The sequence below is a fragment of the Penicillium macrosclerotiorum genome (genome assembly GCF_028827735.1).
Source record: "Penicillium macrosclerotiorum strain IBT 26536 chromosome Unknown utg000001l_segment0_segment0, whole genome shotgun sequence".
NCBI lineage: Eukaryota > Fungi > Ascomycota > Eurotiomycetes > Eurotiales > Aspergillaceae > Penicillium > Penicillium macrosclerotiorum.
The window spans coordinates 1,269,320-1,296,961 of NW_026643081.1; the positions used below are offsets into that span (position 1 = coordinate 1,269,320).

The 27,642-nt window shown below is 46.4% G+C and overlaps 10 protein-coding genes across 10 annotated transcripts; 4 read left to right on the plus strand and 6 right to left on the minus strand.

Annotated features, from left to right (window-relative positions):
* Window positions 1–54: 54 nt before the first annotated feature.
* N7462_000417 (SMP-30/gluconolactonase/LRE family protein) lies at window positions 55–744 on the plus strand (the record flags this gene model as incomplete). Its single annotated transcript, XM_057072143.1, has 1 exon — window positions 55–744. The coding sequence occupies one exon, from the start codon at window positions 55–57 to the stop codon at window positions 742–744; it is 690 nt and encodes a 229-aa protein (XP_056938673.1).
* A 613-nt stretch (window positions 745–1,357) lies between these two features.
* On the minus strand, window positions 1,358–3,399 carry N7462_000418 (Zn(II)2Cys6 transcription factor domain-containing protein; the record flags this gene model as incomplete). Its single annotated transcript, XM_057072144.1, has 4 exons — window positions 1,358–1,596; window positions 1,650–2,424; window positions 2,480–3,209; window positions 3,263–3,399. The coding sequence occupies 4 exons, from the start codon at window positions 3,397–3,399 to the stop codon at window positions 1,358–1,360; spliced, it is 1,881 nt and encodes a 626-aa protein (XP_056938674.1).
* A 1,556-nt stretch (window positions 3,400–4,955) lies between these two features.
* Window positions 4,956–5,956, minus strand: N7462_000419 (uncharacterized protein; the record flags this gene model as incomplete). The annotated part of the gene is made up of 2 exons (XM_057072145.1): window positions 4,956–5,767; window positions 5,941–5,956. 2 exons carry the CDS (start codon window positions 5,954–5,956, stop codon window positions 4,956–4,958), a joined length of 828 nt encoding a protein of 275 aa, XP_056938675.1.
* A 1,676-nt stretch (window positions 5,957–7,632) lies between these two features.
* On the plus strand, window positions 7,633–9,096 carry N7462_000420 (carboxylesterase; the record flags this gene model as incomplete). Its single annotated transcript, XM_057072146.1, has 4 exons — window positions 7,633–7,677; window positions 7,717–8,074; window positions 8,364–8,710; window positions 8,800–9,096. The coding sequence occupies 4 exons, from the start codon at window positions 7,633–7,635 to the stop codon at window positions 9,094–9,096; spliced, it is 1,047 nt and encodes a 348-aa protein (XP_056938676.1).
* Window positions 9,097–11,669: 2,573 nt separating this feature from the next.
* Window positions 11,670–12,806, plus strand: N7462_000421 (putative short chain dehydrogenase/reductase; the record flags this gene model as incomplete). The annotated part of the gene is made up of 5 exons (XM_057072147.1): window positions 11,670–11,760; window positions 11,823–11,871; window positions 11,923–11,988; window positions 12,039–12,479; window positions 12,530–12,806. 5 exons carry the CDS (start codon window positions 11,670–11,672, stop codon window positions 12,804–12,806), a joined length of 924 nt encoding a protein of 307 aa, XP_056938677.1.
* Window positions 12,807–13,842: 1,036 nt separating this feature from the next.
* N7462_000422 (DUF3425 domain-containing protein) lies at window positions 13,843–14,774 on the minus strand (the record flags this gene model as incomplete). Its single annotated transcript, XM_057072148.1, has 2 exons — window positions 13,843–14,579; window positions 14,624–14,774. The coding sequence occupies 2 exons, from the start codon at window positions 14,772–14,774 to the stop codon at window positions 13,843–13,845; spliced, it is 888 nt and encodes a 295-aa protein (XP_056938678.1).
* Window positions 14,775–15,542: 768 nt separating this feature from the next.
* Window positions 15,543–16,019, minus strand: N7462_000423 (alpha/beta hydrolase; the record flags this gene model as incomplete). Its single annotated transcript, XM_057072149.1, has 1 exon — window positions 15,543–16,019. One exon carries the CDS (start codon window positions 16,017–16,019, stop codon window positions 15,543–15,545), a length of 477 nt encoding a protein of 158 aa, XP_056938679.1.
* A 1,684-nt stretch (window positions 16,020–17,703) lies between these two features.
* N7462_000424 (gamma-glutamylcyclotransferase family protein) lies at window positions 17,704–18,264 on the minus strand (the record flags this gene model as incomplete). Its single annotated transcript, XM_057072150.1, has 1 exon — window positions 17,704–18,264. One exon carries the CDS (start codon window positions 18,262–18,264, stop codon window positions 17,704–17,706), a length of 561 nt encoding a protein of 186 aa, XP_056938680.1.
* Window positions 18,265–22,840: 4,576 nt separating this feature from the next.
* Window positions 22,841–24,979, minus strand: N7462_000425 (uncharacterized protein; the record flags this gene model as incomplete). Its single annotated transcript, XM_057072151.1, has 5 exons — window positions 22,841–23,349; window positions 23,407–23,521; window positions 23,581–23,708; window positions 23,785–23,975; window positions 24,036–24,979. 5 exons carry the CDS (start codon window positions 24,977–24,979, stop codon window positions 22,841–22,843), a joined length of 1,887 nt encoding a protein of 628 aa, XP_056938681.1.
* A 1,150-nt stretch (window positions 24,980–26,129) lies between these two features.
* On the plus strand, window positions 26,130–26,537 carry N7462_000426 (uncharacterized protein; the record flags this gene model as incomplete). The annotated part of the gene is made up of 1 exon (XM_057072152.1): window positions 26,130–26,537. One exon carries the CDS (start codon window positions 26,130–26,132, stop codon window positions 26,535–26,537), a length of 408 nt encoding a protein of 135 aa, XP_056938682.1.
* Window positions 26,538–27,642: the final 1,105 nt, after the last annotated feature.

Consider the following 27,642-nt stretch of genomic DNA (forward strand, 5'->3'; position numbering starts at 1 on the left):
AGCTTCAGGGAGCTTCTCGGTTTAGAACAATTCGCGTGTTGCGTCGAATTCATCATGCCTTCAGATTCCGAGACTTCCTTTCGGATTCATGATCTGCGCTTTTCAGAAATTGTGGGACAACAGCCAACAATAGAGCTTCTTGCAGAGCACTCAGATTACCCTTTTGCTCATGAGGCTGGGGTTTTCTTTCCTGAAAGCAACAGTCTCTACATCACCAGCAACCGATGCATTGGATCTGACAGCGAGCAGAAAGTCAATATTACCCGAGTGGACTTGAATAAACGGCCAGTCACATTTGAGGAGTGTCTCACTGATATCCCAATGGCCAATGGGGCCATTAACTACGGCAAGAATGATGTTCTCTTCTGCGGACAGGGGTCCATGACCCAACCGAGCGGCTTATACAAGATGTCCACACTGTCATATAAATCTGAGCTTTTGAAGAGCGACTTCTACGGGCGGGAATTTAATTCCGTCAACGACGTGGTAGTACACACGGATGGCTCAGTCTGGTTCACGGATCCCAATTACGGCTTTGAGCAGGGCTATCGGCCAATTCCATCTTTACCTAACCAGGTCTACCGATGGTGCCCGAGGACTGGGAATATCCGAGCTATGGCAGATGGATTTGGGAAACCGAATGGTATTTGCTTTTCGCCAGATGAGAAAGTCGTTTACATTACGGACACGGATCGGGTACGCGGGGACGGCACCATCGATGATCAGCGAGTTTCTTCAATGTAAGAACATACTTTCTTGATCCAACATTGGATCATCATGGTTAACATTAAACCCACACTAGATATGCCTTTGATATGGCGGAATACGGGGGAGAAAAATTCCTCGCTAATCGGCGCCTTTTTGCTACGGCGGACCAAGGTATTCCAGACGGAATCAAGTGTGACCTCGAAGGGAATGTGTATAGTGGTTGCGGGGATGGAATTCATGTATGGTCCCCGGGGGTGTCCTCTTGGGGAGAATCATTATTGAAGGTGGTGTTGCAAATTTTTGTTTTGGGAGAAACGGGGAGATTTTCGCGCTGAATGAGCATCGACTGTGGAAAGTCCAACTAGGAGTTGCCGTGAAAGGCGCATTGCTCGGGTTATAAACTTCTGAATAGAGTGGAAGAATTATACAAATTGCCAGGTGCCAGTTCAAAGGACTTTATTTCATTATGGAATAGACCTCACGGCCAAATTTGCGGCAGCTGCAGATTTCGTCGGGTCATGATCTTCCCAATAATGCTGCAGCTCCTCACCTAAGGATCTAACTGGCCAGCCACTTCTCTCACGACAGGATTCTAAAAGTTGCAAAATTGCCTCTCTGTCACGTTGGTCTTGTGTAAATTTTCCAGCTATTATCCCTTTTTAGCGTGGTTTTTGAAAACGTGAGCATTGAGAGGCCTACCAATATATAAAGCTTGTGATGACATCAGAGTAGATGGGTCATCTTTGAGTGTCACTGCAATACCGCAGATATTATCTACGCAACGCTTGATTGCGCTTTGTCGTTCAAGGTAATGCTCCATGCCCCCCAAGCTAGGCTCATGAGCAAGCAATAGAATATTTGACACGCTGAAGAACTGAAGTGCCACGGCTATGTTTGCGCGTTAGCTGTTTTGCAAAGACCGAATCAGTGTTTTTCCATACCAAATGCAGGTGGGTGGATCCAGATTGGTCGAAAATGCGACGACTGTTGGCGTGAGCTGAGTGGCAACGGAGAGAATTCAACGGTCAGATGTCGCTGCCAATCATCCAACATTTCGTGAAGGCGTGCTGCTTCATCAATTCGACGTCCGATGTCTGCCTCCGCCACGCCCTCGGCGGAGTAGCTCACAACCTTCGCGGTGTTGTATATTGAGCGTGTAGCAAGCTCATATGGCGACAGTACAGAAAGGGGCTTCTGTGGAACCCAAAATGTTAGGGTTTTGCGCTTCTCGCGGAAAGCAGCCCAAATATCCTGGCAGAGCCAAGCCCACCAAACGGCTGAATGTAGACCCCCCGATTCACCATGAATGGTTTGTGATCTTTGTATGAGAAAAACGCCTTCTAGATGTCTCTCCCAATCTTTCGTGGAATTGTCAAGCATCTCATAGGCGGAGATGATTAATGTAGTCGCAAGCAGCTCTAGGCTTCTTTTGTAGCCAGAGTATTGCATAGCTTTTTGCACATAGTGAAGGGTTTGGTAATAATATTGAAGGGCTGCCTCCTCTTTATTTGGGATGTTATGCTCATTCAGAAGGTGGTTCAAAGCAAGATGTCGATAAGATAGAGCGAGTATAGCATTCATCAAGCCCGCATTATGTATCTGGAGTTTCCATGTCAGCATTCTTGTGGCAGAAATATCCTCGCAAAATCGGAAGCGGCTTACGGCCAAGTGCGCAACGAACGTAGAAAATTGATTTGTAGGATCAAAGAGATCTATCTGTTGAGTGTAAGTCAAGCGTTTCCAAGTCATGAAGATGACAGATATAGCATACCCAGGGGCTAACTCGATCTACAAAATGTCCAAACAGGGTTGCTTCGGCTGACAAAAGCTCAATTGGCTCTCGTGACTGCCAAATCTGCTCCTCTTCGAGCTGACTTTCTTTTGAAGAAGCGATATGCGTCAGGTCACGGCCTCTGTATACGGAAGAAGGGCTGTCGAGCACCTGAGTTGCACGTTGCAAGGAGCTTAGCTGAGTTTGGTCGTCAGAACTGGCATGGTCCAATGAGAGATTTTGGTTCGCCCATGAGTTTTGGATCGTCAACACTGTTGAATTATCCCTAGCAGCATCATTCGCTAGTAGCCCGAACCATCGTACTGCTGCAAATGATGCATTAGATGGCGACAGATAGGCATCTGGAAACGCTAGGGGACTTTGACTCGAATCGAGTTGATTCGCCGTCGATTGATCAAGTTGCACAGATGGAGAGGGGTTGGCATCGACCGAGGAACTAGGCCAGGCTGGAACAATAGCTTCAGGCGGCCCAAAAAGCGCTGGGTTTGTCTGCGTCGTATTTGGTGCATGTTCGTCATTCTCCGCTGGGGACGAGGCCTGCTCTGTGGATAATTCGGTGGCAGCCGTCGTGAAGGTCCTGTCCGAGACTGGGAGGCTAGTGTTATGACGACCCGAGCCAGTAAACTCGCAGACATTGTCCTTTCTGGCACAAGCGCCACACACTGGCTTAACCTCATCACACTTCAAATGTCGCTTCCGGCATTGTATGCTGCATCAATCAAGTTAGGTAAGCATGACTACTTTGGGAAGCAAACGACTGACCAGCCATTCCTCGTTCGCAAGCCGCGGCCGCGGGACTTTCGTACACGCGGCCGTCTGTAAGATGATCGCGAATGCATCGTTGCGGTGCCATCAGACCATGCACAACCAATATCGTACTGATCAAGAGGCAAATCCATCTTTGCTGCAGCAACACCAACGTTTTCCTCGTCTCGGGGCTCCTCTGGGGATCAAGAGGGGTGGGTGTGTATTACATAACCCGGAACTACCCCGAGATTCGCTGGGGAACTCCCCGGCTGGGGTTTCCCGGGGTAAGTTATTGTTTACAGCACTACGGGATGGACACCCCGTCTCGTGGCTCGTGTCGCATGGGGCACTGGGTGGGGGGTGAGGGTTAAAAGAAATATGCTTTCTATGCTCATTTTGTGCAAGAAAAGGAAGGGAAAGAAAGGGAAAAAGAAAAAGGCACCTAGGAGTGCCAGCATGTTACCAGGGATTCCCGAGAGGAACCAGATATACACTCGTATAGCGTTGAGGAAACCTCTTTTGACCACGCCATTCCAATATCGATTGTATTGGTGGTGGTAGCATAAGAGAGAAGAAGAGAGGGAGAATGTAGCATCTGTAAATATGTTGGAGTGTGACAATGTTTCTTTTCCATGACGCATTTTGAGTAGGCTCTGAAGGCGGTGAGATGGCCGAGGCTACAAGTGTAGGTTATGCTTTTTGACCCATCGCGACTAAAGAAGTCGGGTATAAACATCAGCAAATCCCTTCACCGTCGTATGTTTCCTTTTTGTAGTCGGTGTATTTTGAGCCCCTTCTAGCCTTTTCTTGACAATGAAATGTTCGTTTACAAACTCAATGGGCGTTTTATTCAACGGGCTTTGAATATGCGTAGTCCGAAATCAAGAAAAAAAATATTTGTTGACAAGAGTGGGATTCGAACCCACGCGCTTTCGCATTACGGGTCACAGTAACCTAAACGTAACGCCTTAACCACTCGGCCATCTTGCCTGTTTACATCTATTTTGTTCTCAATGTGCAATATATTGCTGTATCGTAAAAGATGGATCAGGCAGGTTATTCCAGTGATTATGATGGTCTTAAAACGATTAACGAGGTCAGTTTCAGGAATACTCGGTAAATCGACTTCAAAAAATGACCTTTCGAATATTAAAATTGCAATTCTACTGCTAACTAAGCAAAAACGGATGCTGCGCAAAGTCAATGGGAATATATATTTGGATCGTCGTGGACCTACATACCTGGTATTGCCTGCCTCACCCTCGCGCCGCTTTTGCTCACTGGGTAGATCTGAGCACAGAGTGATCAGATTTACTTGGGATCCGAATTACATACATAAAGTGATAAAGATGTATAGCCACAGATCTATGATAGATAATGTGCTGAAGATTCTATGATAAAGAAGGAAAATCCCCTGTCTTCGAGGGTAGTTCAAGATTCAGTCATTGAATAATATACCATCATTCTTGCTCCTCGACTCCATACCGATTTGATATTAATATTTACTCTTTTCCTACCTGACTAATAGGCTACTACCCTGTAAGTAGTGGTCTAACAACGGTCCACCCCTAGCGAACCTTATTTTTGTAAAACTTTAGCGCATTCATCACACTGGAGATTTTCGAGGCTTTAAAATGTTGAGACATCATGCGATCTATCGTTTTTTGTGCCTAGTATTCCCTCTTGTATAGTATGGGATTTACATGACCTAGAATAGCTGAATTCCCAGAAGCTGTGCACCGACGGCAACGTCAGTGCCATTCACGTCAACATTGACGGCGCTACCGCCACCGGTAGTGACATAGATCTTGTTCAATTGGCCAGCGCCCCTCCCGAAGAAAACACCGGTAGGCTCAGCAATTTCGGTCGAGTCCTCGGAGCCAGCAATAGTCCCAGCACCGACAGCTGTTCCATTCTGGGTAAAGATGACTTGCTCGATAGTGTTTCCACTAGCGGTAGCAAGGTAGGCAAACTTGTAGTCGGGCCCAAAAGTAGAGTTGAGAGCGAATCCATTGGGCGCAATGGCAAAATCATCAATCGCGCTGCCCTGGTAGATCAGCTGTCCTGTACCAGCAGTGATATTAGCGTATAGCTCCGCCCGGTATAGTGCACCACCAGCAGCCCAATAGACAAAGCCATCCGAGACTTTAATGCCGTTAATCATGGACATCAAGTTCTCTTGCTTAATGGCCTCCCATGTCCGCCCGGTTCGGGTATCAATGGCGAAGATAGCATCCTGGTAGGAGGCGCTGGCAAGCAGGATTGTCTCATTGAAGGTTGCCAACCCATTGAATCCGGTGGGTGCCATGGGTCGGCACAATAGCTTGATTGTCGGATTTCCAGTGTCTGTATTGAAATCGACCTCCCAAACGTGAGTCGCGTTCGTTGGTGGGTCGCTGATATTGTCGGAGGTAGTGTTGGATCCGGCAACGTAGAAAACGTCATGGGCACCTTCAGTAATCCCATCGAGGCCCAGGACCGAGGTGAAATCCCGGATCACCTTTTTTGGGGGGAAGTTTCCTGGGGATCGAAAGCCAGAATGTTGGCTGGAGGACCAATCTCAGTGGCTAGGATGATGCCATTGGATCGCGTGGCTAAATTCTCAAGCCAAGTGTCATTGGAGGCAAATTGATAGATCGTGCGCACATTAAGAGCAGATGAAGTAATCACGGGGAGGCCCAGGGCCAAGATACTAATTAAAGAACGCATTATGGAAATAGTGTAAAGAGACAGCTTCAATTCTGCCAAGCTCAAGGTTGAATTTTGAATATCGGGTTGAAGCAGCACTTGAGTGGGTATCAAAATAAAATTGCAGATGAGGCCGCGGCGGGTGCCCAGGTTGAGATATATGCTTTCCCTAGGGAGCACACCTCTCCACATTCATCATCATGATGGATCTCCCTGGTCATTAAGAGCACACTTACGGATACTCTGGGTGCAGGCCGAGCAAAAAGATTTCGCGATCAGATTACGGTTGCTCATGCAGACCCCCAAATTACCTTGTGCAAAAATTCATGCATTGTGATGCGCGTCGCAGCAGGTCCGTACCTGCATTTCACCCATATTTGCAGCCCCTCTGGGGCAAGATCAGCAGGTCTTAGAAAATGGCGTGCTTGAAGATTCGGATTTCGCGGAAGTACGCAATTAAATGCTGGGCAATGTGTCAAAGAAATTAAATTTGAAGTGAGTGGAGGTCGACTAAAGACGGGATGCGTTCGAAACATACTGTGCAGCCTCGGCTTATTTATCCTAATTCGTCCTTTAAATCCGACTCCAAGCTTGGAGATTGCCAGCACTGCACTCCGTATCAGTTTCAATAATTAAAGATCTTCACAAGGATCCACATTGAATTGCTTGTAACAGCCTTGAAGTCAGCTTCCAGATGTTTCCCACTCATCTTCAAATTGTCTTGCATCTCAAAATGGAGATATTTCGATATCAAAATGTTCAAATGTTAGGCTTTACTGTGATCCTCCAAATTTCTCAAAAAATGATGATTGCTCTATATATATTTGAGACCGAAATTGCTACGAGTAGAAGAGCAGTACTGCGGCGCATAGTAGAATAAGATTATACATTAGCGTTTACATAATGTTCTGCCGGCTTCAGCGTCGCAAATTCAAATTTAATCATTAGTGTTCCAACCATCATGATCAATTATCTGCTGAACTCAATGAGGTCTCTTGATAGCAACGTGCTCTAGCATATCAACATCCGTTTCAGACCAAGCATATGGTGTCACAACTACTAGAAACCCTAGTATATCGTTATTATCAGGAATATCACGTAGCTTTCACACAGCAATTCGTTTCGGCGAGGACAAAAACCATCAACGTTTCAACAACATCCGTAATATGAACCTACGTCATCACCAGAACCTCTTCCTACTCACGGGCATCAGTCTTTGACGCCCGGGACTTCGATTTTCAGTGGCGGAGTCCGAGTTCCTGAATATCAAGCTACAGGTCCTGAAGGGTGTGCGCAAGCGCATCGAAGCCACGTCATCATCTATAGCTCCCTATTTATCAAATCAAGATCTGTGATGGAAGAAAAACAAGCCGAGAAGAAAAAATTTTGAATTACGTAGATGCAGAAAGCTTGACCATGGATGCCTTAAAACCGTGTGGTTTATAATTTCGACATGGGCTCAATTGTTCAGGGCGGAGGAAGCGAAAGGAAGAGGGTATATATCTAAAAAGCGACATGTCGGCTCTACTTGAGTTAAGATTTCTACCTCACCGATTCAACGAAGATATTTTTCCCTTTGCAATATCGCAATATCTCGTCAATCCTGACCATGCGTCATAACTCACTCCCCGTCGCCGTATTTGGCCTGGTGCCTTGGGCATCCGCTACGCTCTATGAGACCGTCATTCACACTAAATATGGGCCAGTCTAGGGTTACCCAGCCTTCAATAGTTCCGACACTGGTAACATGACACATTGGAAGGATATAACTGTCTGGAAAGGAATTCCTTTCGCTGCTACCACTGGCGGCCGGAAGTACTCTGGATGCTCACAACTGGGGTAACATTTGCCCTTCCGCTACCACTGCAGCCGATGGCTTTACCATTGATGAAGACTGCTTGAATCTCAACATCTGGTCTCCTGCGAATTCCACTGATGCCAAGCTCCCTGTGGTTATATGGAGCTACCCGGCTGAATTGACAGCAGCTGATCCTCTCTTTTATGGTGGTGGTATGGCTGACAAGGGCATTGTATTCGTCAATTACAACTACCGTACAGGCCCATTTGGCTGGCTCGCCCACTCTAAGCTCTCTGCAGAATTTGAGAAAGTTACCGGCTCCAATAGCTCCGGAAACTGGGGTATGCTCGACCAGTTTGCCGCACTAAATGGATCCACGAGAATATCGCTGATTTCGGTGGTGACCCTGAACATATCACTGTGAAAGGTCAATCCGCTGGCTCCGCTGCTACACAGCACATTCTGTATAGCAATCTTACTAAAGGATGAATTGTTGGTGCTATTATCCAGAGTGGCGTTCGCGATCCCCACGACCCTCTCTGTACTAGTCTTGCTGAAGCTTACACTACTCTCGATAATGCTCTGGAGGATGGTGTGACTTATCTCTCCGACCTGAATGTCTCAAGTTAGCCGAGGCTCGTGAGATGACAATGGAGGAGCTTATTGATGGTGTCACTGGCTCTAGCAAAGCAACCATGATCATGTTTGAAGCTGTGCTTGATTACTATGCGATGCCCGATACATATCTTAATATCTTAAAGAAGGGACTTGCCCATGACGTATCTGTTATCACCGGAAATAATAAGAATGAGAATGGCGCTACATATGGCCATGATATTTCCCTTGAAGAATACTATGAGAATGTGAATGAGACATATAGTGGGGTTTGGGTTGAACGTTTCCTTGAGCTCTACCCTGCTAATGATTCAACAGCTGCATCTGGTGCCTATCACTCCATGTTCACTGATCGTTCGAGGGTGGGAACATGGTTCTGGACTCAAATTTGGCAGATGCCAAGAGTGCTAAGGTCTGGAACTACCTCTGGGATCACGCTCCTCCCGGCTAGAACGCTGGTGCTTACTATGAATCTGAAATCAACTACGTCCTCAACAACTTATATTCCACTGATAAACCTTGGAAGGCCGAGGACTATGAGATCGCCGAGAAGATGAAAGACTACTGGGCCAACTTTATCAAGACTGGTAACCCCAATGGCGCCGATACCACTTTTGAGTGGCCAGCTGTCAGCAGCACCAAGAAGACTGTTCAGCATGTTGGTAATGAATGGGGTCAGATCCCAATTGCTTGGAGCAAGAAGGTCACTCTTTTCAAGGAGTGGTTTGCGACTCTAATCGCATACTAAATGTAAGGCCTTTGTATTCCGTCAACCAGTGGCTCTTGTTACTACAAAAAATTTTGATTTGTTAGTCTTCTATTGAGCAAATCCCGTTGATGAGGCTCTGATAGTTCCTTTCGGAGTATAAAAACTTCAATCCCTAGTAAAATAGGATAATATTCTATTTTGGAAATGTAGTTAGATACCTCTCAGTCACTCCATCCAATAAGATGGATGAGCTACATTATCGTAGCTCTTACGATGATTCTTTAATAGAAACCCGGTTTCAATTCACCATAGATGATTCAATATAGTAGTTATGGCTCTGCAAGCAGCCGAAATATTTTTGATGGGGTTGTTCATTAGCAAGCCCCCCTTACTTGAAATTGCCCGTTAGATTAGTTACGCGTGCTCCTATTATTCGACACGCTATCTCTCAAGAATTTCTCATTAAATATATGATACCTGGAATCTCTAGTCAGCATGACCATACTAGGCCATTTCCAAGTTGTTATATAGGCTGCACCAAATTCTTTCCGGCGCCGAGGCCACACTTAGATGGAGCAGAGTAAAAAACCCTTTATAAAGAGTTTTTTTCTTAAAAAATATTTGATAATATGATCGACGGAGAAATTATGTTGATTCAAGCTTCCAATTACATCTCAGTGACATTTTTGAAAGACTGATAAAGAATTACGAATGAGGAAGTAGCACAGTATAGGTCTCTACTGTGACATTGATTTTTTGTGACATTATTTCTGAACCCTTGGTCGAAAAGATGATCATTGGATATCCATGTTTCGAGATTTTAGAATTATTAGAGCCTACTCGACCAATGGCCTCAAGTAAGAAAGTATTACTTGCTATTATTTGCTGCCATCTCGAGGGCAGAGGGACCTTGCTCATCCTTCTGTTTATGAAGAATCAAAGCTAGATTTTCTAGACTGAATGACCAGAGACAGGAAATACTTGAATAATCATCTGTTGGTTGTTAATAGGTAAAATTATGAAATACGATGTGCTTTTGTGAAGTTTAAATGATCATGAATTCTTACTCGATTCAGATACGAACAAAGCAGCCCGAAACAAGGAAAATTTGCAAATATCCTTGGGCGCTTCGTTTTTGTGTCGAGTTTTCTTCTGTTGGGATAGATCAATGTTGTAGTCAAGGCCTTCCGAACGAAACTTTTCCAGCATGAAGGTTGATGAGAATTATTAGAGCATATCTTGTGATATTGAAAATAATGTCTACGGATATGCCCATAGACATCTATGCCGCGTTACTTCATTCTCAATGAGCATCCAATGTACTCCAGACCTTCACTTTAAGCCTGAAAATTATGATTCCGTCCTGAAATTGGAACTGATGACCGCTTACATATGAGATCAGGCAAATGCTTTGCCGCAAATTGAGGTCCTATTTGTGTCAATGTGAAATTTTTGCTTCTGAAGTCGCGTCATAAAGACAATATTATAAGGTTTGTTTTATCATGGCTCGTTAAAAGGGCTTTTTTGGGGATCAATAGAGGAACAGGGTTAATTTGCCGATTGAAGTGTGTTATTTCCATCACAATTTCCCTCTAAATTCGCTTCCTTTAGGCATGACGTGTCATGAGCGCAGTGCGATTCATCCAGCCCGCCAGATGATCTTCTTTTTGAAAAATTCGTAGACACAGGAAAAGATTTTCCAGACACTATGAGATCATTTGAAGAGGAGATTTCAAGAATGGTATTCGAAATCTCAGAATCAAACCAGCGTATAGACTATATCGTGTTGAGGGGAAAAAGGGCCTACAATGGGTGGTCTCTGATTGGAGAGTATATGTACTTTTTAGTACAGTATTTACAGGTATAGTTTCGCATCCCTGAGAGGAAGAAATATCACTGCTACAAGTTTTCGTTCCAATAACATCTGTTTCCTCTTTGGGAAGCCTTCCTTCATCATAGTGTGTGGTGGTTTGCTCGCTCATTCGTTGATCCATCTCATCCAGCCTGCTTGTCAGGCTTGCCGTAGAGCGCCCTGGTTCACTATGTATGACGTCTAGCCTCACCTGAAACATGAAATAGTACTATTGACATCGAGATATTAATCCAAGATCTACTTTGTCTCTGCGATTCGGCATCGGCTATCTAGAGACTGCAATCCAACAAATTCAAATCATCTTGTATCAAAGAACGGGGAGTTTCATTTGATATAGAAAGCCCCAATCGAGATAAATTCCTTGAATTAGATTTGCAGCCCTTTGAGATATTTTAGCAAAGGGTCTGATTTTTACAACAAAAATATTGAGACCTATGAAAATGAAACCGAAATTGACAGCCCCTAGTGCCGGAAACACCCTTTTTTCACCCATTATGACTCCAAGTGAGCCGCCATTTGCTCACCCGCTGCCCTTTGCCACCCTCAAAGCCCATGGAGAAAGAAGGTTTACAGAGTAAGCAACTTGCATTAGTGTATTTCAAGCCTCCCCACACGGTACTTCTTCTAGTTATGAAATCAAACAAAGTGCCAAGCATATTGAGAACACCTTCTGCTGTGACAATCGGTTGGCAAAGTCCATAATTTAAATATCTTCGTCTTCTTAACAAGAATCTCCAAAATGGCTAGCCTAAGCCGTAATTCTCCTGTCAACTGTGACATGGAATTCGACACCAAAAATGTCGAAAACAAGACTGTAATCGTCACAGGTGGTAAGTATCCTTCGAAACCCCGTGGATGAACTTCGAGAATCGAACTGAACTCGTTATTGTAGGAGCAAACGGGCTTGGTGAGGCATACGTTAGGGCCGTCATTGCAAAAGGGTAATGCCCCATCGAATTGGTCTCGCCCAGTAATTGCTCACGCTATATCAGAGCGATCGTGGTGATCGCAGATCGCGATGTCAAAGCAGGAAAGAAACTCGAAGAAGAATTGACAGGGTATGACTGCATAAAATGAACGAGGTATTTTCGTCTGCTCACCCTTTCAGGGCCAAATTTATCGAGTGTGATACTTCTAGCTGGGTTGACCAAGTCCGTCTCTTCGAAGCCGCTGCCTCGTTTTCTCCGACCGGAAAAATCTCATTCGTTGTCGCAAATGCCGGTATCCATCGAAAAGACGAGGTATTTACCTACGATGGCGATGATAGTGCCCCTGAAAAGCCAGATCTAGCTACCATCGATGTCAATCTCGTCGGCACTCTCTACACATCGAAGCTCGCACTGCACTACTTCATTAAACAGAATGGACAACAGCCGTCGGAATCTCAGGAGGATACTTGTTTGATCTTGATAGGGTCTGGAGCAGCTTTTTTGGATTGTCCTCGTGCCCCTCAGTACTGCGCTACGAAATGGGCTATGCGAGGCATCATGCATTCACTCCGGAGAACCGCTTTTTACTACGGGAGTCGTGTGAATGTGATTTCACCATGGTAAAAATTTCTCTTTGCAATGTTATCAACGCTAGTGCTGATAAACGCAGGTATGTCAAGACGAATATTCTCTCTCAAGAGGCATTCGCGCACGTCAAAAGCACAGGCATCAAATTTGCGGAAGCTTCGGAAGCAGGTGAATGTCTCCTGCGAATCCTCAGCGACAGCACGATCAATGGTCGCTCGTTCTTTGTTTCTGGGAAGAAATGGTCCCCTTCGGGATATCTGGATCTGGATATTGATGATTATCAAGGGGATTCTCTGATCGAGGATATCCAGCAAGACCAGATCAGTCCGTCTCCAGTTACGATGGGGCTCTTTGTTTAGTGATGTAGTCTATCATTATCTGCTACTCTGCAGATTAAACAATGAGGATATCTGAGATCATTGCTATTTTACATGTTGTTTCGCTCAAACGCGTGCATAATACAATGCTGTTAACGAAACGGCAAGAAGTAATGAAACGTATGCTCCCAATTGGCTCCAGACCGTACCAGCTTATCTTTCCATTGACAACCCTCATACAGGCCTATTGACTGCTGCGCGACATCCAGAGACGAATCCGGCCTCACAAAGTGCGACAAGTCTTTCATAGTCGTCAGCCTCTGGAGAAAAGACTTCCAAGCGATGCTTTGTAGATGTAGACTTGATATATGGCTGTATATTTCGTGTCATTGGATAATGATCGGTAGATGGATTGGATGTTGAAGGAGGTAGTAAGGGCTCAAAGCGTTCGATGCCGTCTGCATTTTTTTCGACTGATCTAGAAATTGGGACCGCAGTCGTCCCAATACTCGATAAAGAAAAGAGAAGAAATAGTTTCATGGCTGCTGCCAGTGATTGACGGCGTAAACGGTGGCAAGCCTTGGAGGCACTCTTTGCAATAAGATAATATGGACGACAGTAAAATTGTGGAGAACTGAGAATAGTATAGATTTCTGAGGGAGGAATATCACATAAACCATATATTAACGGTTCTCAAGGTTCGGAGTTAAGAACGGCCTTTTGTGCCTTTTGTCGAAGCTAAGAACAGAGACAAAGATAACCAAATCAGGCTAACCAATGGGAACCATGGGTCTAATGTCATCAAGTGCTTGGCGATTTCTTGGCCTTGTAGCATCGCCCCAAAAATGCTCAATCACCTCATCCTCCGTTTCTTGAAATGAGTATAACACTGCGTCCTCTAATATCACGATGTGCTGTATCAAGGTGGATCTCGCTCCAGAGCCCTTATGGAGCACTTACAAAGTACCATGTCCAAGTGGGTCAGACCATTTGCCCTCCGCCAGGGAAACGTACTATTGTATAAATGGCATCAATGGCAAGGAACACGCTCTAATTATATACATTTATCATGCCGATGCTATTTTACATTCAGGATATCCTTCCATATGAAGGGCTTCTCCCCTCTCATCCTTCTCCAACGATTCGTGGAAGCCAGTAACTCTGGCGAATCCATGAGTAAACATTTCCATTTATGTGCGAAACCTTCCGAGACTTCCCAATTTTTGGCGTCCCACGAGTCTCCCCATACTAGTAAGGTGGCAGCTGTATTTCTTGTATCCCAAAAGGCCATAATGTCGTGACAGAGGTCCTCATCATCAAAAGAGTCACCCGCAAGAATCATATAATCACGCATCCGGGGGAAAGGGAAAAAGTCGAGCCACGGATGGTGAGGCACATGCAGTTGAATAAAAGTAGGACGCAAACAGGGCGGAATTTGGTCGATTGAGAAGCTGGGCTGTGAAAGGTTGAATATTGAGATTGAGTCATCATCTCGCATCCATATGGATGTCATTCCGACCGCACGGATGTTTTCGTTGATAGCTTTGTGCACGTTCAGCCGGCTGAGGCTGACGAGGTGATCTCTGTCTGGCGTGCCGCTCATATAACACTCATAAGCCTTAGCCTCAAACAGGTTCCGAAATTGGAGGGCATTTGGTGGTGCAAATTGGCATTCCCAAGTTTCCCCATTTTCCTCGTCGAAATCATGTGGACGTATACGTGAATTGTGTAGGCTAGAAGGGGTGGTAGAAGTGATGGCACTCTGCGATTTTGCCTCATTGCCTTGCTTTTTCGACCCTAGCAGATAATAAGGAACTGCAGGGACCGCATTTTTCGATTAAATGGATACGAGTACGTACGAAAACGTCGCTGATTGAGGCGATTCTGTAACCTCCTGCGTTCTTTCCGGTTGATGACGCCAGTCCAATCGTCGCCGGCGTCCCGCACGCTAGCCTGCTGGGGCATCCTGCTCAGTGGAATGATCTGCTTGTCTAACGCGGGATCTACCATGCTGTGGTTGGTAAATTATGCGATATGCTGACACCCTAGAGGTGCGAGTAGATGGTTAATAAAGCCTCGTTGGGGTCGGCAGCGCATCTTGCTGACTAGGGTCTCCAGCGTTTCCACTAGACCCACCTCAAAAACTCTTTCTGCCCTGCTGGTTGGATAATGACCTGGTTTTAGAATGGCCAAGGGCATCGCCACTACTGCCAAGATCAAATTACATGGCTGATTGGATCGTGACGCACTTGAACTTATGGGTCCTATGTCAGCAAAAGTGCCCTGTTTGATTGGTCCGTCCCGTCCTATCGATGTACCCGAGGGTGGGATATTCAAACTGTATCCACTGTGCGTCACTGAGCAAACAGACCCTGAGCATACTAATTGAGCGATATGGAATAGCGTTGCCTGCTGCCTAATATGGGTGCAGGGCTGTGTAATAGGGCGGGGGGAAAAAGAAACACAGACATGGGCAAAAGGGTAGTGGGTTGGAGAAAACTACTAATTCCATTTGACGACCGTACAAGAAGTTGTCTCATCAATTTGACCTTCATTTAACGGAAGAAGATAAAGTACATAGAGCTGCTGGTGATATTTCAGTCACAGGATCCTTATCAGATTTTTGATTTGGCGCCCAGATTCTGGCGCATTCCACCCCCCTAAACCTACCGCAGTCCCGAATGAAATCCGTGAGTGAACAAATCAGATGTCGGCCCACTTGCCCTAACTTAAAACCGGTGTTCCTCAAGAAAGATTTGTTTGGAAGAACTCGGTGAGTCACTGAAATGGGATGAGCTCGATGCGATCATAAAGATCAACGTGGCCTGCACCAGGCACCCAGAGGAGCTCCTTCGGTTCAGCAGCACGCGAATAAGCGTCATCGCTAAACTCGCGGGAGTGTGCCTGGTCACCAGAGATGAAAATTAAAGGACGCGGTGAAACTTTCTGAATGCCACTGAAAAGATAACAATTGACGAACTTGGTGAAGGAAGAGAACGTAGGGTGAGTCGTGAGTTCTGGCGTTGATCTAACGAGCGCAAGCTCGCCACGTTCGGTACGGTAGAAATCGTAGAATTCGCGTTCGACCGGCATCGCATTCGCCGTAAGGTGATTCAGGGTGCCACTGGTATACTGGGCCTTGCCGTCCTCGATCTCGGTCCAGCGCTGCTGGGCTGCTTCGGCGATTGATTCCTTGAAGCCGGCGCTGGTCGAGTTTTGGAGACCCTGGCGGGCGAGAGTACCCATATCATCCATGCTTGCTATAGCGATGGCTACGAGACGCGGATCCAATTTTGCGGCGCTGATGATGAAAGAGCCGCTGCCACAGATTCCAAGTCCTCCAATCCGCTCACGATCGACCGATTTCAGATTCTGAGTGCCGAGATAATCGACTGCGGCGCTGATTGCCTCTGCGTAGAGGTCTGGTAGGACAGCATTGCGCGGCTCACCATCGCTTCTACCTCAGAAGAGGATATCGATCGAGAAGGTGATGAATCCATGCTCAGCCAATTTGGCGGCATAGAGGTTCGCAGTCTGCTCCTTAACGGAGAAAGAAGGGGGAGAGGGAGAGAGGAGAGTCATATAATGACAACCCTTACAACAGACAAGCCTAAACACCCAGACAACCACACACCTTTCACCCTATCTCGATAGCTCCTTTCGCACTCAGCGTCTTAATGAAAGTGATGGCAAATGCGAGTGTCCGCTACCTTGTCTCTCATGTCCCTCCTCTCTCCTTCCTCTTTAATCCTGTCATTCTGTCTTCCTTTGCCAACTTTTTATCACCATATTGAACTATCCAGCTTAGAATTCCACAGCCAGCAGTACCAAGTCTCCCGCATCAACTCCCGCTCCTGAGTTCTGGTTTTTAACGTGTCACACTCAACTCTCGGGCAAGATGAATACTACTTTCCGAATCGGTATCGAACTGGAGTTTCTACTCAGCCACCGTAGGAAGACCACGGATGATTTCGAAGGCCTTGAAGCGTTCGCGAATACCCTCATTGCTGATTAGGAAATGGTCTATTCTCGCGTAAACCGTCGTCATCGGTCTCGAGTCCACAATGATGTAAACGGTGTTGACGAAGGGGAGGAAGGGAATGAGTGGTCTCTTACTGATGATGTGACAATCAAGCCAGATAACAGCGATTCATGTATGCCCCAATGCTCCACCGTGCTTTACTGAGCTAGCAAACGCAGATCAGGGCCGCTGGAACTTGCTTCTCCAATCATATCCTACAATGAGCCCAGTGACTGGCGAGACAATGTTCGAAAACTAAAGAGATCTGCGAGAAAGATTTGTCGAATTGAAAGCAATTCCTCATTTGGTTTGCACGTACATATCTCACTCCCAGAAAGCACATCGTGGGATCTTGACAGCCTGAAGTCAATCTGCCGTACCATCTTCTACTCTGAGGGTGCCATCAATACTATCCTGACGACTAATAGACGAAACAATGAAAATTTGACGAATGACAATGGAAAGAGATACTTTGCTTAGAATTTCACGAATCTTTACTATGGTGGAAAATCTACCGTTGAGTTTCGCCAAGCGCCAGGAGTTTCCGATGAATCAGCATGTCTGCCATGGATCGAATTTGTGGTTTTGTTCATCAATTCTGCGCAGAGGATGTCAGATCACCAACAGCTATCTCGATTTTCTCAGGATGTTTGTCAACTACTAGGCTTCCTCATCCAGTTTAATATACCCGGCTCTTATCACGTAGTCCTTCACAAGTGATTCCGAGGAAAGTCTGGATCTATTAATCCCACTTCCGTAAAAACACTCACCACAGAGGAAAGAGAAACTTTCAGAGCAAAGGAGCGTGAAGCAAACGTGAGAAACTTGATCATGAAGAAGCTACTGTCTCAGAAAGATTCAACTGTGCATTAAACTCTCCATGAGAGCCTGGACAAAGCAAAAACCTTTCAGTTCGCATCAATTCGATAGTGAATCCAGATTTCGAAGTCTTTTCTCTTTCTTCCACTGCTTCAGGTCAAATTTTCCTTCCTGAAGTTCCCCTTGTTGGCCATTCCACATGAATGTGACTCCATCAACAGTACTTATAACACTATTATCATGGTTGAGAATGTCGATGAGGCAAGGCTGGAACTGATATTTGTCCGTCTCATAGGACACAAGTCGATCAAGTTGTGTTTTTGATAAGATTTCGAATACCATATCATCGACCAGCTGGAGTGGCTTGCCATCAATAAGGTCAGGGTAGGGGACCCAGAGCTTAATGTCATACCCTATCACTCGGGCACGGCTCATGATAGGAAGGGAGTCTGACGTTCTCAAGACTTGAGAAAGTGTTTCTGGATCCATTAATGTCCCGTAGAAAAAGCAGTATTGTCTTTCAAAGGGATCCGCGGGTGCTGAGCCTTCTTGAGAAGGGTTCAGAGGTGCTGTCATGCTTTGAGTCGACTCGTGTCCTGAGGCGCTGTGGTTCATGAACTTGCGCACCATGAGAGATGGGGGTGGGAGTGTTTTGCGCATTGTGTCGGCACGTGGATGCTGCAACACATTAGCAATGCCTCCAATGCCTTATTTTTCTGGATTTGGCATGGCTCTGAGCGCAGGGACTCATATCATTGCGTGTCAGTGTGATACAATGAGATGCCGTGATGCAGCCAAGCAATGAACGATTGACAGGACCTCTGATGACAAGGCTGAAGGTACTGCTCGGCGGATGTTAGCTACTTAAATAAACACCTGTTTGTAACTAGCTCACTTTCAGAGATTAGTAAGGCAAACGCAAGGGTAGGAGTATGGCTCTTCTCAGGTGAACAAAAAGCTAGCAGTGTACAGCATAGGAAACAGGGAGCTAAGCCTATCTGGGATTGCACTATATCTCATTCTTACCATATGGCTGTTGAACCAGAGATCACATGATTCCCCGCTAATCCTGCATCAGTTGTATCCGTGCTTTTGGCGCCAAACCCTGTTTGTAGAAAGATCTGCTGGTTGTGATCTATTTAATATAGTGTTCCGGACTGCGCAGCTCACTTACGGATTGAGTGATGTTATATGATGGGGGCCACATCAGCGATTCAGGAGTATTATGGGCGTTCGGATAAAGAATGGAGGGGTCTTCAGGGTATTCGGGTGAGGGGTCACAGCGGACTGAATAGGGTGGCAGGAGGAAGTTCAATGAGCAAAAATCAAAAATTCAAAAGCAAAAACATACAACAGCAGGGATTCGCTGGTGGTCACCCACCCAACTACTAACCTGCCGGCGTGTGGCTTAAGTACGGCTGAGCGGACGGGAAGCCCTGTTCTCCACACCCTGTGGTCGTATGTACTAGGAGTAGAAAGAAGTAAATTCATGAATCATGAAAGACAGGGTGAGTGCGGAATTGACAGAGTAAGAAGCTGAGAGAGTGTGGGTGAGAAGCACCGCTGGTTTCGCGTGACTGCCCCACTGACACACTCAGTTGAGCTCAGATACAGCATTATTGGTTTCACCTCAATCTGTCTGAAACCACAATCCCTTGGTGCCGGCACTTACCATTGAATTTTAACTCAGGATTGGCCAAATCAATGGCCATGCTCCCTTCCATGTTGCCGGGTGCGCTTACTGTCCAGACGCCACCAAAATCCGGTGAATATCAACTTGAAATGTGTTCTGTTGATTCGTATCATGCCTTCTGACTCGAAATCAAAAGTAGAATGCCCAACTTATCTCCTATGATCCCAGATCTTCTTCCATGATGTAGTGCTCTTACACTGTCCCTACGAAACGTCGAATCGATATACAAACACTCTGTTAGTCTTTTTAGGAGCCATGGGATATATTTCGTATGAAGAAGAGATGGAAATGATTCTCAAAAGTTAAGAGTCTGTATTTAATCCTCAAAAGAATACGGCACGGGCCAAAGAAGAAGTGAATCTTTGATTGCGAAACTGCAAGTCACATGAAATCCAAAGGGGTCGTGAGAGATAATCAAGACATATTTCTTCATCTCTTTTACAGTGCCGCATTAACACTTACATTGCAGTGAGGAAATCGGAGGCAGACAGCATGAGGCCGAAAGATAGCTGGATGAAGAACATGGTGTCAGAAGTTCAATTCGCCTTATTTGAGCTCTTTTTATGTATTTATTCTTGTTGAATCAAGGGCCCCCGTAATAAAAGCATGATTGCTTCACAAAGAAATCCTATTCATACTTGATATCATAATGAGAAACAGGCCCCGCGAAACATTTTCCGAATCTTATACATTGCAAGAGCGTAAGTAATTGCAAAGAATGGGAATGACAGAATCTCCCTTTAGTTCATGGTATTAGGAGGGGTATAAGAAAGTCCTACGATATACGATAGGAGATCACTGATTGCAGGACATATTCTATAGTACACAGTCTTTACAGATATAGCTTTATATCTCTGATAAAGAAAAGTTTACACTTTTGTACCCTTTTCATGTAACCAAGATCTGTCTCCACTTCAAGAGGCCGCTCTCCATCGTAGTATATGGTAGTTTGTTAGCTTGTTCGTCGGTTCACCTCATCCTGCCTGCGTGTCAGGCTTGCCGTAGAGCGCCCTGGTTCATTACTTATGATCTAGTGAAATTGTATACTGAGGCTTTCTAGCACCGCAACCTATCTCATGTGACTAGACTTTGGCAAAAAGACCTACTCCAGAGTTAATCTTAATAACAATAATATGAAAGATAAATAAAATATTCCTTCTTAGAGTACTACTTACAGAGAACTAGTAACCTGCTGGCCAGGTAAAGAAATAATGAATATCAAGATAGAATAAACATTGAATCGGTATTGAGAAGAATGTTGTATCTTGACCAATAACAGAATCTCCTCAAAATTCAGTTCGAATATATCGCATCTTTCTTTCTTATGTTTAAAGATATAATCCACGATAATATAATAGATAATGAAACGAAACAGACCTTAGCGTCATGCATACGTTTCAGATCTGAAGATAATTAGAATAGTATTATGGATGTGGTTATTTCATAACACTAGTATTACTTAGTGTTTGTTAGTTTGTTAGTAGTCTTTCTTATGTATCGTGATTTTTTTTTATTTTTAATTTTTATTTAGCAATAAATCTATGTTTAGTCTTTATGTACAATACAATTATTCGATTTTACCTACTTGAAACTTTTAGGAATAATAATTACTTGTTAGGGAAAACACCTTGGCACGTGCTTCATTAACTGAGCCAATTGACCGCAATGTCAATGTGCTTAGGACCCAGATACAGTAGCGCACGAGAGTGCAATCTCTAGAATTACTAGCCCTACCTAGTATTCTATACCTTAAAGAAGACTTATATATTCTCTACTATCTCCTACTAAAGTGAACTACTAGAAAAATTCTATAATATCCAATAATTCTTATAAGTAAAAGTTAGGCCTACTAACATCTCATATATAATACTAATTACTAAGGTTTCTACCTCTTTCGTTTATTCATTTCTAGTACTTGCAACATCTAAGAGATGATAGCGTTAGAGGATCTAGATATTTTTCTTATGTATTTACTAACTATTAACCGCTATAGAATTATAGTAGTTACTATCCAAAGAAGCTTATAGGCTCGACGCTTTAGTCCTATAAGCAGCTTGTCTTCACATAATCCTCAGAACGCAAGAATAATCCCAATTAATTACTGAATACCACTACAAAAAAAACTATAATAACCCAGTAGACCAGTGATCCGTGAGCCCGTGACCTAGTGTGCCCCTACTTGTCGCTTGGGATCGACGTCCGAAGATTGGAAGCCTTTTATTCTTACGAAGAGCATGTGGCTGTTCCGACGAAAGTCTTCAACATTTTCGAAAGCAGGCCGAAAAGTATTCGCCATACTGTTTCGGAGATTCTATATTTCATTCTCATATTAGATCGGAGTTAAGAGGTCAACAAAGGTTAGCACGATACTAGTAAGAAGATATCGGAGTTAAACGCGCCGCTCGTTGGCCGCAGTATTGAGAGGGTTACATCAAGGCTTATTACTTATCAAGCCTCTATGGTCACGAATGGAAATCATAATTTGGAATGGCAAGGCCCATGAGACTTATTATATGTCTCCAGCCCGATTGTTGAACTTGGATGTGACTGACATCGCATCTCCGAGTCTGATAGAACCATGTTCGTAATTTTAGCGGCTGACGTGGCCTGCATGATGCACCTATGTTCCAATGTGCATCTTGGCTCCCGAGGTCGCACAGAAACAGAGTAAAGGGGTTTTTATTCCCTGTAATTTGTCATCATCCCTACCCAGTAGTAAAACAAAGAGTCCTTGATCATGTCCAGTATACTGTTGGGAATGGTACGAATGTTCAGATATTTGATAATTAGGTGTCACTTCAATGGACCTCGGGCGAAAGCCAGATAGCTTGACTAGGCGTCGCGTACACAGGTCGTGGTGGAAAGATCGGACTATCATGGTTTGCCGTCTGTGTATCGCAATAATTTCATCGCACCCCTACCTGTTTGGTTTCCCACTTTCCCGGCTCCTGTAGGCCTATTGAGAGAAAAAAAAAGGAAACCTGAAGTTATTACCTACAACACATCTCAAATCAAATGGTAGCTCTGATCAAGGTAGTCTGAATGCAAATTTGACCTTGGTGAACTAAGGGCCAGAGCATCGCAGGAAACAGGATTTCCTCATTTGCGCTTGTGACCGTCCGATATTGCAGGTTACCATGCGGAACAGGGAGTCAGGTGTTATTTGTATGAATAATTATGGCGCTGAAGACGGCGTTAGGCGTGGAGACAACTCCACGGGCATGGGTGTTTCCTAGAAGTGGAGTTATAGTTTATGAGTACGGCAAGTCTGTGAAAATTTCTGCACTGAGAAGTGATCGTAACATTATTGGGAAAGGCACTGTTATTCAAAAGACTTGAAGTTGAGGTAAATATCAATGGGCCTTTGTCCCGAAGATACACCATGCTAAGGAAATAAATAAAAGGCAAGCCACCACGCAGATTGTAACTAGACCGCTACCATGAGAAATTTAAAACCTATAGGTGTTAAAAGGAAAGAAAAGAAAAATATTACATGGATAAAATCCTTTCTCGTAAACACCGCTACCCGGCAGCAGGATGCCCTTAGGCATAGGGGTTAGTGCAAGTCCAGGAGGAAGTGACAGAGCCACCAGGGCCGAAGGCAGACTCCAGAGCCAGGACAGCGGCCCAGGTACCCATACCAGATGTGGCAAGACCGCAAAGAGTATAGATGAGAACCGGCACGCTGATGTACCAGGTCTTGGCGAAGCCACGAGTCCATCGCTTGACGCCGCTGTCAAAACGGGTGGTCTGGCCGGTGACGGGGTCAAAGCCCTCGCCTTCCAGGCGAGCACCGTCTTGGATCTTGTAGGCCAGGTACATGACTCCCGAGAAGGAGTAGGTAAAGTTCAGACTGAACAGACCGCCGACGAAGTTGGTGAAGGCGCTGAACTGTGGAACGGACATGGACAGCACAAAGCCGAGGATCCAGTAGATGGGCCCGAGACCCCACCAGCAGAACTTGCCCTTCTTGGAGCTAATTGCGGGCAGGTTGAAGAGCTGCTGGCCAACCTCAAGGTAAACGGTCTTCATACCGACATTAAAGTACAGGACTAAAGGGCTATGTTAGTGAATGGATCACTTGCTGGTGGAGCGAGTCCAAGACTTACAAATGGCAAGCCAGCCGGTGAGCAAAGAGAGAACGTTTCCAACAACCTGAAGCCTTTCCGGGTACACGGACTGATTGACATTGCTGTAGCTGTACTGGCCGTAGTAGTTGTAGACCTTATGGGCGGTTAGATATAGATTCAGAGCGTCATTGGAAAATGAATCGAAAAACTTACGAAAGCACCGAAGAAGATGTAAACAACTGTAATAAAGGTCTGCGCACAAAGCAGACCCTTCCAGAAGTCCATGGGGCGGCGCATCTCAGACAAGAACGCGACAAACATGACGGCTCCAGAGTAGGCGTCTGATCAATCATCAAAGTTAGCGACGGGCATTGAAAGCTTCTCCAGAAACCAGAGCGGATGTATGATGCTACTTACAAACCATGCTGTTGATACCGTTGAACTGGGCGGCAAACAGATTTGTGTCGGTGGGCTGGTACTCAGCAGTAGGAGTGCCAACGAAAGTTTTGACGGGGGCCATGGTGGCTCGCGTACCCCAGGCCTTGTTCAAAATACCGTTCTCAACAGCGGCGGTAGGATCGGGACCATACTTGGCGGCGGCGACACAGCTACGAAGATTCCAAATTAGCGAACTGACATGCGATGCCAAGGGTTTGTCCTATACTCACATAATGATGAATGTGACGATGTTGATCCAGACTGCGAAGTTACAGAACCAGCCCAGGTGCTTCAGGGATCGCATGTAGCCACTGGCCATACTGACGACCAGGGAAATGATACCGCAGACGACGTAGCAGAGATTGGCGCTGCCACCAAGCTGAGCGATGATACCGGTGTTACCCAGGAGCACCACAGAGACACTGAGGAACATCTGCAGTGACTGCATGAAGTTGATGAAGTGACGCATGCGAGGACCATAGAGACGCAGGAAAGGATCGCCGAAGCTCAGGACGGGGTAACGTGAGGAGTCCAGACCAAGGAAGGTTCTCCAGATCATAATACCGGATGCGAAAGCAGCGAGACCCATGAGAACAAAGATGCCCACGCCGAGGCCGTAGCCAGTGTTTGCAAAGACATAGGGTGTTTGCGACCAGCCCAGAATATCCGTGGTGATCAGATAGAAAACCGCACCCCAGCCAGCGTTGCGCAGAGCACGCGCCGCCAGACGCCATTCAGCGTCGAGCTCATGAGTGCCAGCAGGTGCAATAGGGCTAACCGTGCCGTCGTCGGAAACGGCCACTGCGGTCTTCTTCTCAGACCACTGAGCGGCCTCTTCATTGCTCTGAAGCTCACGCGATTCGTGGACCTTAGCATCTTCGTACGGGTTGCTGGTGAAGAAGCCCTTGATGGTGCCCAGGATGCCACCACCGGTCACGGTCTGCTGTTGACGGCTTTCCTGATCCTCCATCTCACGCTCAATCTTGGCCCAGTAGGTAAATTCTTCGAAGGTGACAGTGGGATCGAGACGGGCCTCCAAGCCCCAGAGACGCTGGCGCACACCGGGGTGTGCGCCAGCATGGGACATTTTGCGCAGCTCATCCGGCGACGAGCCCGTCTCCCGGATTTGCTCAGTTGGGGCCGTGATGGCCAAGGGGCCGGGGAGCATAGACATGACCGCGAGACAAGGTAAACCGAAATTCTTGGGGAGTCAGGATCACAGGAAAGGGAGAGAGGGGGAGGAGGGGATGGAAAAGAAGTGAGAGCCAGTGTTATTATACTTTTCCTCCGGTTCGGACAGGCTGGGGGACGGGGGAGGAGCCGGACACCGCAGGCTTAACATCGCCCGCGCGCTAGAAGCAATCGAAAAACGCGATGAATTTGTCTTATGAGAAATAACGGTAAATGATAACAGGAAATGATGGGAAATCTCTACGTGATTGGAAGAAAGGCACCATTGATAGCTGGCGGGGACCACACATTGAGCCATTACTGGCTCGATGTGTGGTTTGGGGGCGCCAGACCGGGTTTCTCTCCTCGGCGTTTAGTGGCTATCTAGCGTCAAGCAGTGTAGAATCTCCTTGATAGCCCACTTCTCCATGCCCGGAGTCTCCTCTTGTTGGTCCGATATGTTGGGTGGCGAGACGCCTCTCTTCGCGCCCCGTTGAGTCCATCCGCACAATAGGAACAACCGCGTGAGGGGCCACGCGTGATCCAGTGCGAAAAGCCCTTGAATAAAAATTGGCCCGGGGTGAAACGTGGCGAACCACGCTTGCCATTGGCTCGGCCTTAGCGTTTTTAAGTCAAGCGGACTGGGTCCATCAGAATCATGGGACACTGGCCGGTCATTGGGAATAGTAATTACCCGTTCGCGATAAGCAGAAAAAAAAAAATGCGGCGCTCCGTGGCCGCGTGCATTCGTTAAATGGCCCCCCTCACGAATTGAAATTCAATGGCTACATTATTGGTGCATACCCAGGGATCCGAAAGGATAATTAACCGATATCCTAGCTCCGGAATCCTGCTGAATCCTACTGAACCCTGCAGGCCAAGAAGGCCAAGCCAAGCCAAAAGCTCGGCGACAGCTGGGAAGCCGAGGCTTGATCCAGATAAGCTTTGCAAACCCGAGAGCCGGGGAGTTGCGCCGTCCAGCCCGAGTCGCGTCCCCTCGCTTAGCTAGTGGCTACCGATGCAACCATGGCTGGCGTAGTGCGCCACAGTCATCGAATCGTCGCGCAGAAAAGATGCAGAATATGGGGATGGAGAGGCCCACTGACTCGCCTAACGGGAATGGTTGGCCCTCTAGCACTATAGCACCTTCCAGTATGCCCCGTGCACCGCACTCCAAATTAAACAAAACTTGCCGGATTGCGACCGTGCGAGGTTTGCAGCCAAATACCACGCTTTCGTGCGCCTGGTGCCATGCATGGGGTAACTGGGGCCAACAGCGTCCAAGAGCGTCGCTGTACTCCCCGAGCTCACATGGACTGCGATATCAACCTCTGCAGGGTGCAGGGCTGCTCACATTGCGGCGCGCAATAAGACATTCTGGGATGGTTTCCAGCATTCTCGGGAACGGTAGCCGATACCATAACCAGGGCAGCAGCGCGCATGGTGGAGCAGACCATGTGGTGGTCCATGCCCTGGGAATTACGGATCGTGCCGTTTCATTCGCCTGTGCAGAGTCGACATCTCGGACAACGCCCGGATCCCCGGCGCGGAACCGACGGTGAGATAGTACCGTGGCCTGTCACTCGCTGTGCACGGAGCGAGCCTTTATATCGACCGTCGTGCGCACTGCAACCATATCTGGGGCCGAACTTTATGGGTTCATTTATCCAATCGAGGCATTCCAGATCCACCTGGAGAGACCACGCTCCGTGACAATCCTGTTATAACCTGTGTTAGCCTATCCCTGGGGTATCTTGCGGGCTAGGAAAGGCCCGAAAAGGAGTGTCTCGCTCAATAAAGCGCTCATAATTAGCCCACACGATCAATCCAACCCGGAAATGAATGGGAGTGGTCTGAATCCAATGGAAAATGGCACACAAAACGGGCAGTTCTCCTGATTGGGGATAGCAAAGTAGAGGCCAACCCCAAATCACGTAATTTTTGGAGCATCTCCAGGTTTTGTTCTCCACGATGAACCCACCTCCACAATATCGATCGGCAATTGTACCCCATCATTGTAGAGGTCCTGTGCTATACCTGATTGCTCGAAATAGCAAGAAGAGGAGACCCAAAAAATTGAAAAGATGGAGACGGGGGGAGGGAAAGGTGGCCACAAGAACGAACTTAAAATAATAATAGTGATTGGGATTCGCTGGTTATCGCCCATTCAACCTATTGACCTGCCCTAGAGTCACCCTAATCTGAATGGATGGGCCTATCGCCTAACAAGTATTTCACACGCTGTGTGTTGGAAACCCGGGCATGTTGGACATGCTCAGTCCAGGCACAGGTGACGGTTCGCCATGTGGCCGCAATGGCCCGTGTCAGGTCTTAAAAAACACTAGCAAAGGGCCAAGTTAACTGCGTACATAACCCCACTGATTAGGATCTCATGAATACGCACTTTTTCTGGTATGGCAATGGGGTGGGTGAGCTCAGATAATCGACATTCTCGCGGTCTTGTACATGCTGATGGCTATACTATCAGCTTTGTTGTACAATCACTAACCACGCTCAGCAGGATGATGAAGATATTATTGATCAACAGCTATACATCGCCGTCATTCGAACTTTCCGGGTCCCGGCCCTCAACTTGTTCGCAAATCATATATTTCCCCTTGCGCCGACAAGCACCAGCGCAACACTCCCCATTCGATCGACAAAAGT